This window comes from Cornus florida, unplaced genomic scaffold (assembly GCF_030987335.1).
Source record: "Cornus florida cultivar Cherokee Brave unplaced genomic scaffold, ASM3098733v1 CherokeeBrave_3.0.0_Hap2_Chr07, whole genome shotgun sequence".
Lineage (NCBI taxonomy): Eukaryota > Viridiplantae > Streptophyta > Magnoliopsida > Cornales > Cornaceae > Cornus > Cornus florida.
This window is the reverse complement of record NW_026775577.1, coordinates 70,248,990-70,260,144: the sequence shown is the minus strand read 5'-3', so window position 1 is coordinate 70,260,144 and position 11,155 is coordinate 70,248,990. Positions and strand designations below refer to the sequence as shown.

Here is an 11,155-nt window from a genome sequence, read left to right as displayed (position 1 = left end):
TGTAATCTATTGTGACACTTCACATGATGGTTTGGAATGTGTGTTGATGCAGGATGGTAGAGTAGTGGCTTATGGATCTCGATAGTTAAAGACTCATGAGCTTAACTACTCTACTCATGATTTAGAGTTAGCGGTAGTTGTATTTGCCTCGAAGTGTTGGAAACACTATTTGTATGGTGAAAGATTCGAGGTGTTCTCGGATCACAAGAGCCTCAAGTACCTTTTCTCCTAAAAGGACTTGAACAACAAACAAAGGCGATGGGTTGAGTTCTTGGAGGATTACAATTTTGATTTGCAATATCATCCGAGCAAGGCAAATGTAGTAGCAAATGCTTTAAGCCGAAAATCTCATGAAACTTTGACTAGTTTGGCTATTTAGAAGTGGAAGATGCTTGAGAGTTTGGCAGAGATGGGATTGTACTATTACGATGAGGATGATTGTAGTGAATCGGCATTCTTGTTTAGTCTTGTGGCTCAGCCTACTCTTGTCGGATGAGTGATTGAGTCACAGAGACAGGATCCAGATTTGGATGCCATTTTCACTTTGATTTCCAGTGGTGAGACAGTGAAGGATTGGACCTTGTATGCAGATGGAGGTTTACAATTCAGGGATTTGTTGGCTGTTTCCACAGTTTGTTGTGAGGACGTTCTACGGGAGTTTCATACTTCCCGCTTTGCAGTTCATCCAGGTGGTACTAAAATGTATAACAATTTAAAACATCAGTATTAGCGAAACGGAATGAAGAAAGATGTTACACAGTTTGTGGCTAAGTGCCTTATCTGTCAACAGGTGAAGGTCGAGCATCATAGACCAGCTGGTTTGTTGCAACGATTGTTTGTGGCGCAATGGAAATGGGAGCAGATTGCTATGGATTTTGTGATAGGTCTTCCTAAGTCCTGGAAGGTAATGAAGCCGTATGGGTCATCATTGATAGACTAACCAAGACAGCTCACTTCTTGCCTATTAAGGCAATAGATGACGTAGAGGTACTTGGTGTTCGTTATGTAAAAGAGATCGTAAGGTTGCATGGAGTTCAAGTAACCATTGTTTCGAACAGGGATGCCAAGTTCACTTTGAAGTTCTGGGAAGGACTTCAAGCAGCATTTGGTTCGGTATTGCACCTTAGTACGGCATTCTATCCGTAGACAAAGGCCATTCGGAGCGTACTATCCAGATCTTGGAAGATATGCTTCGGGCATGTGTGCTTAACTTAGGAGGTAATTGGGAGGGTCACCTTCCACTTATTGAGTTTGCCTACAACAGTTATCAGGCGAGCATTGAAATGGCTCCATTTAAGGCATTGTACAGTAGACCTTTTAGGTCTCCAATTTGTTGGACTGAGGTGGGTGAGACAGCCGCCTTAGGGCTCGACATAGTACTCGAGACTAATGAGAAGATCAAGTTGATCAAACAGAGGTTACTCACAACTCAGAGCCGACAGAAGAGCTATGTGGATAAGCGGAGACGACCGTTATCCTTTAAAGTGGGAGACCATGTTTTTCTACGAGTTTCTCCGCGGAAGGGATTGATGAGATTCTGGAAAAGTGGCAAGTTATCACCACGATTCATTAGACCGTTTGAGGTTTTGGACTGTGTAGGAGAGGTTGCCTATAGACTTGCTTTACCAACGCAGATAGACAGGGTTCATAACGTATTTCACGTGTCGATGCTACGGAAGTATGAACCAGATCCATCTCATGTTTTGGATTGGGTTGATGTAGAAATTGATGAGGATGTCTTTTATAAAGAAGGGCCAGTTCAGATCCCTGACACACGGCAGAAGGTGTTAAGGGATAAGATGATACCACTAGTGAAGGTTCTTTGGAGACACCACGGAATCGAGGAAGCTACTTGGGAGCTCGAGTAGGAGGTTCACTCTAAGTATCCAGCATTGTTTTCTTTCCCAGGTATGGCTTGATTTCGGGGACGAAATCTTTTTAAGTTGGGGAGATTATGATGTTTCCAATTTTTGACATTTTTTCATTTTTCAAAATTTTTGCCAATTCAAGGGCATTTTTGTCTTTTGTCGTTGTGTGTGCTGGGCACTGTGGAGTGTGTTGGTTGTGTCCAAGAGATGATTGGGATGTTTCATTGAGTTCAGTACTCTTTGAAGTGCAAGGATGGTCATTTTCACATTTTTTAGTTTTTCAGACCGGACGGACCCGGGTGGGACCCGCTACCGGTATTATCATACACAGGGGTGTTGGTTGGGTCCATTTGCATCATATTTATTTTATTTAATGTGTTATATAAGGTTATGGAATTATTTAATGTGTACATATATATGTTGTGTAAAATAGAAATAAAAGAAAAAAGAAAAATAAAAGAAAAATTGGTGGGACCCACCTTAACCATTTAAGTGCATTAGAGACCACTTGGGTCTCATTTCTCTCTCACTCCCGTAAGTCTCTCTGATGAGCGCTGAAAAGTGCGCATTTAAACCCCTTGAGCTTAGGTATTCTGAGACCTTTATCTATCTTCCTTTCCCGTTTTAGACTAATTTCATGTTATTGCCCTTTTTAGGTGCTTATCCCCAAAATAAGCTAATTCAGCCAAATAACAGCTTAAAAGAAGCTAACTCAAGCTGGATGGAAGAAAGGAGCAAAGTGGAAGCAAATTGAAGCAAAGTATGGAAATTCAACAGGTTCGATCGATCACAAGTACACTTAGATCGATTGAAAGTTCATCAATCTAGACATTTTAAGATGGATCCAAGCTCTTTTGTCCTTATCCAAAGATCCCACAAAGTTTGATCGATCCAACAATTCTCAAATCAATCGAAAAGATTCCATCTTATCCTGTTGTACCACCCTACCTACCACTTTTGTCTCATTCCCCAAAATGTCTTAGATCTATCCTTATCCAAAAAGGCACCGCCATAAGAGGATCGATCCAGCCAGAGTTTGATAGATCTCAGCCATGTTCAATCGATCTCACCACAAGTTCAATCGATCAAACCCTCTCAAATCTAAAAAAAAGGCAAAATCCAGCTCATTAAAGGTTAGCTCATGGTGCAATCATTGGAGGAATATTGATGTGCCAGCCCAGACTGGGTGACATTTTAACCTACCTATATAAGGGATATGAGCCACTTTTACATAGATGCTCACATATGCTTAGAGACATACTTTTGGTAGATAGTTTTTAGAGACAATTCTTAGAGAGGAAGAAAAGAGAAGAGGAGGCTAGAGACATTCTTAAGAGGTTTTCCATCTACTTCAAGAAGAGGAGCATTTCTACCATGGAGATAGCCCTCGAGGGTTAGAGACAGAAAATATATTCCTTTTTCCTTCTTATAAAAATCATTCTTCAAATATACATAGACCATACATATTTATAGGCAACATAAAGATAAAGAAAAGGAAACAACAAATCCTTCTCAATCTCTAATTCACATGTCTCAAATTTAATATGATTCCAATATCAAGTTGGGCTATGAGTGAGAATCCATTGGGCCTATTATTTTATTGGCTATAATGAATTAATAATTGGCCCGGTCCATGGACCCAATTCAATTAATTCATAAATTAATTTCTACTCCACTAAAAGAAATTAATTGAACTCCAATTAAATAATAAATAACCTCTAAGTCAATATTACACTTTAACCCCTTTATGCATAATTAGTTATCGGATAAATAAAGCCATCAATCCGACTACTTAATTAATATATTTATTTTGGTACCTTTGATTATTTCTTGCTCGATCACAATAAAACATTTGTTTAACAAAAATAATAATTTAAATAAATATATATATAATAAATCATTTTGTCTAAAAACACACGAAGGCCTTCGAATTTACTTTGTAATCAACCATAATCAATACAAAATAAATACAAGTAGCAATGATGCAAATATTAAAAATATAACCCTCTAACTATTAATTACATAACTACCCAAAGTGTCGGTCTAAGGATCTCGAAGAATCCGCCGAACAAAGCAAAGTAATTATTAATTAATAAAATAGTTTATACTTTTCTCATGCTTAAGAGTCAAATGCCATAACGGTGATAGGGAGCAACTACATATGACGGCTCTTGCAATATATCTCAGCCTAACGCGGATCCAATTCAAGTCTTAATTAATTATGAGTCTATCCATAATTACCGACTATGAACAATTTATGATTACTATTTATATACATGTATTGATTGCCATTACATACATATATAAATATCTCTTGTAATCAAATGGACACTATCAATTCTATAGTGAATCGAAACATAATACATTGAATTCACCAATTGTATAAAGCATAAATATTTCAGAAACGTCAGGAACATATGTCACTTTAATCCAAATAGGATTTTGCTATGCTAGGGCATATAAATCCCAACAGCTCCCACTTGCCCTCATAGCCAATTCAAATTGCATCTAACTCCAATGTTATCCAAGTGGCTAGACATTCTCTTGGGGCTAGAGTTAGCCCTAAGCATGCTTTCTTTATCTTGATTCATGTACTTTTTAGGGGATTTGTGTTGTAATACATGTTTTAACATATTTATATACATAGATATTGTTTATTCAATGATTTGTGTGGTTTAATTTTTCCAAGTGACCATTTCATTCTATCCATATGTCTATGTATGCTAAAATAGAAGTTCATGTGTTTATCTCTATTTCTTGTGTTGTTAATACATGTCTATGTGTATTAATTCTATAGATCTAGAGATTGTCAAGACATAGTGCTTAATAGAATGCTCTTGTGGTTTGTTTGATGGTTCATACTCATCTTTTGATGGATTGTGCCTCTTCCTTAGTCTAATTAGTTTAATTTTCATGTCATTAGCTTAGATGTAGTGTAGTTGCCTTAGTTGTTAAATGGGAGGACAATCCATGCTTGTTGTTTGATATTCCATACTTATGAATGCATGTACTATATTTCTCTAATTTTGTGATGTGTTTGGATTGTGAGCTTAAAAAAGGATTAATGGCTTACTTTGATATATTGTTCTAATTATTTTGTTGTCTATACAATATACACTTAATTGGTCATCCATGTTTGTTGAAACAACCACACACTCACTCTTGTTGCAACATATGTCTTCCCCTCATTAATTGTGAATTGAGTATAGAGAAAAGTGATGCTTAGTGGTGATCTCTAAGTTCCAAGACCTCTCTCTTTTGTTTTCTCTATCCTTTAATTACTTACTTGATATTGATCTTATTTAGTTTTAATTGTAGTTTAATCAACCAAACAACCTACCTTTGATCACTCGACCTACTAACCCTAAGCCTTGTTTCCACTACTAGTGCACCCTAAATCCCTTGGGACGATCCCTACTCACCCTTACTATATATTTAGTTAGTGGTAGTAGTGGCATTTATAAATGTAAAACTTGGCCACACTATTTTGTACAAATTTGGTTGCATACGCGACGGTCACACCACTCTCTCTTTCTCCCATTCTAGCCTTTTCTTTTTTTCTTTTTTTTTTCTTTTTTTTTTTTTTTTTGGTTTCAAAGCTTCAAAGTTTGATTTCTCCTTCATTACTTGGGATTTTTGGGAGCCATTTACGGCAAATAAAAGAGCATGATGAGATCTACAAATTGATCAGAGCAATTTTCTGTTTGGTGTACTTGGGAATTTTGAGATTTAGGGCATTAATTTGGGGGTTTTTGGCTTGTTTTGAGGTAGGGGTCCCTAATACCCAATTTTCTTGTTCCTTTGTGAGTTCTTCTACTTTAATTATTGACAAGCATGATTAATAGTTTGTGAAGCGATCTGGGCCCCAAATGACGCCGCGGAGGTACCAAGGGTCAGGGACAATAGCCAATCCTTCTCTCGTGTCGCTGCGGAGTCACCAAAGGACGGGTTATATTAATAGTTTGTGAAGTGATGGATGTTTTTCTGAAAATGGGGAGTGGCATGTATGACGTTGCATTCATGACATGACATTTAATTGTTTTGAGCTTGAAATTGATATTGTATTTTCCCTGGCTCAACATAACCCCGCTTCCTATTGTTTTATTCATTGTTTGGATTCACGGGGCTACAAGAGGTATGTCTTAAGCACCACCTACTGAGATTGCTCACCCCATTATATTTAACATTTTTCAGGGCCGGGAAAAGAAGTAGTGGATGTCGACCTCCCACAAGCATGTAGGGGACTAGAAACCTATTTTGATACTTTTTATGTATTTGCTAATCTTTTGTAAATTCTTAAACTATAGAAAGAGAACTCATTTTTGTTGCAAGTCATGGCCATGTAATACAATTGATGTAAAATTGAGACTATGTAAACATTTCATGATAGTCAAGCTATGCATGTTTAAAAATCTCGAATCATTGCTTATTCTTTTGCCGTGAATTCGGACTTATTGCAAATCAGGTTTCCCATAGGTTGGCTTGCAAAGGGACTTAACATTTTGATGTTTGAGATAACAGGTAGTAGCAGTCCAGGGCCTATCGGCCGACTGATCCTCACCATCAGCTGACCGAAGCCCTAGGTTCGGCCGACTGAACCCCCACCATTAGCTGACCGAAATGTCTACAGTGAAAGTCCGGAGAGCATGTAATTTGTGCAACCATTTTAGTCGGCCAACCCTGTTGGCCAGTCGACCAATCCTGTCCTGTCAGCCGGTCAGTGAAGGGCCATCAGTCAGCTGATCACCCCCATTTGACCTGCATTGTTTGACTATTATTATAAGGTTATATTCAAAGGTATTTTGAAACCCGGATTGACCCTTATGATAGTGTTGGATATAGGAAGATGGATGGTATGACCCAGTTGACCTCGGGTTCGAGTAAGGACCTGGTTAACAATTTGGACCCTTGGGTTTGGGTCATTACATCAATACACACATGCCATCCATTGGTGGTGCGCTGTGGAACTAATTTTCCCTCAGAATTCTCAACTAGTATAATAACTGACTTATTAAGTACTACCTGAGTAGGACTCACCCACTTGCTATCTAAGATGGGGTAGATTATTCCCACATCTAGTAACTTCACAACTTCCTTTATAACTACCTCCTTCATATTGGGATTCAATCTTCTTTGTATGTTCGGGAATCCTCCTCCAAATGAATCTGATGCATGTAAATTGTGGGGCTAATTCCTTTTAAATCAGCCACACTTCACCCAATAGCCTCTTTATTTTGGTCAAGAACTTTTAAGAGACTATTTTCTTAGGAACCTATAAGATTGGAAACAATGATCACCGGTAGGGTGTCATTTGAACCTAAGAAAGCTTACTTAAGCTTATCCGGGAGTGGCTTAAGCTTCTGTTTAGGTGGAGACTTGAGAGAAAGAATTAGCAGAGTGCTAGAAAGTGGAGTAAAAGGCTCAGTTCTAAACTTCCACTGAGGAAAATCTATGGTAGGAGTGGTGTTGAGCAATGAATTCAGTTCAGCAATTGAAGATTCGATATCAAAGTCCTCAAAGTTAAAGTGATTTAGATAAGCCTCTAAAGGATCCTTAGATAGAATAGTTGGGAGTGATTCCTCAACCAACTCATCGATAATATCAAGGGAGAAGCATTCACTATCATCGTGAGGATGACGAATGGCTGACGACGACAAGGTCGTCATTCTCATACGCCAAAATGTGTGTGTGAGAGTGGTTCAAGAAAGCCTTATTGGTCAAATTTAAATTTATAAAAATCACTATTACTAGTACAACTACTGCAGTAAGAAGCGAGTAAGGATAGTCCCAAGGGATCTGGAAGGTAATCGGAGTCAAATTTGGGTTAGTATGTCGATTGATCAAAGAGAGTGGTTTGTTGGTTGAATTAAACTACAATTTAATTAGAAACATGCAAAGTAAGCAAACTAAAAGTATTAAAGTATAGAGAATGAGAGAGAGGTCTTGGACATAGAGTTCACCACTAAGCTTTACCTTTCTAAAAATCTAGCAATTGTCAATTTATGGGGATTCAATGTTGTAAAAGAAGTATGTGTGCGCGCCTACAATTGAAACAATAAGCATGAATGACAAAACAAGCATAAATTGTCTACCTAAACTACTGTGTAGCAAACTCATCAAGCTAAGCCTTAACCATTCAATAAACCCACAATTGATACATATAAAAATCTAGAAAAATAAACTACTTGTAATCATAGGAATGGATCATCAAACACAAGTATGGATTGTTTACTTATCTAAGAATTTAAAGACAACTACACTACAATTATACTAATGACAAGGAAATTAAACTAATTAAGCTAATAAAGTATAACAACCCATCAAGCATAAGTATAGTCCATCAAATAAATCACAAGAGTAACCAATAAGCCCCATGCCTTGACCATCATTAAATTCACAATTCCAACACACATAGACATTCATAAAATTTGTAGAATCTAATATAAAGACATAATCATCCATCCCATCATACATAGACATATGAATTAAATGAAAGATTAATTGGAAGAATTGATCCATACAAGTCATGTAGAAACTCAAGATCTATATATAATCATAGGTCAAAGCATCATTTACAATAAGAATCCCCTAAAAATAACAAAATACTAAAGTTTAGAAGGCAAGGCTAGGGTTATCTCTAGCCCCAAGAGGATGATCTAACCACTTATGGTTGTTATTGTCCAACCCTCAAGGGCTTTCTTCAATGTTAGCTCCATCTTCTTCCTCTTGCTTTGCTCTCCAAAAACCCTAATCTAGAGAGAGAAAGTTATGTCTAAGCTATGAACAATTTTTACTAAAAATTGGGAACCCTAACAAAATGGTCCAATTTGATTTAAGTATAAGCCTCCTTGAGAAGGCATTAAGTTAGAAAATAGGCATTTTATTGGTTTAATCCCGCAACTACAAAAGTTGGCAGAGTTCGGGCTTTCTTAAGAATAAAATAGCTCAATGCCAGCAGGATCTTTGATCAATCGAAGATGACATGGCAAGAAAATATCTTTTGTTGGCCTTATCCTTTACTGAGCTGGCGCTAATGTAGCACTTCGATTGGTCGAAAAGACTTCGATCAATCATGGAGTACTTTTAATCGATCGAAAGTACTCCAGTGGACTTATTCTGACTTTTATGGATTTTCTTCTTGACTCCAAAAAGGAGCTAATAGGCACTTTTTAGCCTGTTTGAACCTTATTGACCTGAAATAGACAAAAACATGAATTAGAGCTAAAATAAGAGAGTAAGATAGGTGAATGGACTAAAATATCCTATCTTAGGTGCTAAATTGTGAAACATTTGAGCACTTATCAATGGCGTTGAAGATGTTTAACTTGACTTTCATATTTTCAAAAGATAAATCCGCAGTGCCAGTCCTACAGTTAATGCAAGCATTTGCTGTGGCAAGGAAAGGACGTCCAAGTATGACTGGAATATACTTTTTGGAATCATGAACTAGTTTTGTATCAAGAACTAAGAAATCAACTGAGAAATAGAACTTGTCCACTTTTATGATTACATCTTCAACAATATCTCGTGATTGCTTGACAGAATGGTCAATAAGCTATAGAACAACCGACGTAGGTTTTAATTCTCCCAAACCTAAATTCTCATACACCAAGTAAGTGCTCACTCTATCACATTATTTCCAATGATGCAAGAAATTATAGTAGCACCAGGATCTTTAACCTTAGGTGGAGTGTTGTGCTGAAGAATATCACTTGCTTGATGGGACAAATTTTTTTAGGAACTTGGCTCCTCAATTTTCTCTTTTAAGTGCATAAGTCCTTTAGAAATTTGGAATAGGCAGGGATCTGTTTGATAGCATCTAGGAGAGGAATATTGACTTTTACCTATTTGAAGACATCCATCATGTCTTGGATTCTCTCTCATTTCTTACAAAAGTAAAAGGGTCCCTTGAGACATTCAAGATAAGGCGCTCTTGGCTCATAAGCTAACTCAAGGTTCGGAGCAGATAAAGAAAGGACTTTGTAATACCCCGATATTTTAAACGATTTATTAATTGAGATTAATTACTTTTATTTTATTTTTAAATGATTTATTTGATTTAATTGGGATTAATTGCTTTAATTTTATTTTTAGATGATTTGTTTTATTTAATTGAGTGCTTAGATTAATTGTCTTATTTTAATTAGATTTTATTTCATGATTATATTTGTTGAATTGATATGGTGTTTTGCTTTGTGGAATGCTTTGATTGAATTGTTTATTTGATTTATGTGTATTTATACTTGCGTGAATCGTTTATTAATTATTTGTAATTATTAGATTTAATTTAATTTTTTTTATTTTAATTAGATTGGGCTTAAAGAGGAGTTGGACGAATGGATGTGCTCTTGGGCTTGAAGGAAGCCTTGTTGGGTTAATTAATAAGGATCCATGGTTATAAAGATATTTAAATAATTATTTTTGCATAATTATATATATATTTATATATATATAAATGTAATACATTAATAATTATTATGGAAGGATATATTGGTATGTATTTATTGATATATATATGTGGATATGATTTAATTAATTAATGATTAATTATGGAAGGTAATCTACATACATATATATATATATATATATATATATATATATATATATATATATAATATAATATAATATGTGTGTATATAGTTTATATTATTTGATAATTATTATTTCTTTTATTTGGTAGTCCTATTAGGACTAGGATTTGGATTTTGATGTGTATAAATTATACATATAAGGTTTAGGGTTAAAAAGTTTTTTACGTTAAAAAAATAAGAGAGATAGAGAGAGAAGAAAAAAAGGCTGACAAGGATGATGCCCGATTAGAGAAAGAGGACATTGGATTTAGAAGAGGCAATTAAGGCTTAAAGCATCGGTTTCATTTTGAAACCTTCAGGCGAGTTCTTCTCTAACTTTACTCATAGAACTCATAAGGATTTCACCTTGACTATTGCTGTGTCAGACCAAAGTATGTGAAAATGTATGGCTAAGTTTAAATTTATAGAATGTCGCTACCACTACTAACTACTAACATAGCAAGAGTGAGTAGGAATTGTCCCAAGGGAAAGACAAGGTATTCTTGGAATCAATGTTGGATTAGTAGGTCGAATGATCAAAGATGATTTGTTGGTTTAATTAAACTACAATGAAAGCTAAAGTAGTGCAATATAAAGCAACTAAAATAAGTGAGATGTAGAGAATGAGAGAGGATTCTTAGGACATAGAGTTCACCACTAAGCACTGCTTTCTAAGACATTTAACATTTGATCAATTAGGGGGATTATGTGTTGTAA

General features: G+C 36.0%; 1 protein-coding gene across 1 annotated transcript; it reads left to right on the top strand.

Annotated features, from left to right (window-relative positions):
• The first annotated feature begins 409 nt into the window (after positions 1 to 409).
• Positions 410 to 1,868, top strand: LOC132266290 (uncharacterized). Its single transcript, XM_059767144.1, has 4 exons — positions 410 to 459; positions 556 to 631; positions 791 to 904; positions 1,272 to 1,868. Exons 1-4 carry the CDS (start codon positions 410 to 412, stop codon positions 1,866 to 1,868), a joined length of 837 nt encoding a protein of 278 aa, XP_059623127.1.
• The last annotated feature ends 9,287 nt before the right edge of the window (positions 1,869 to 11,155 follow it).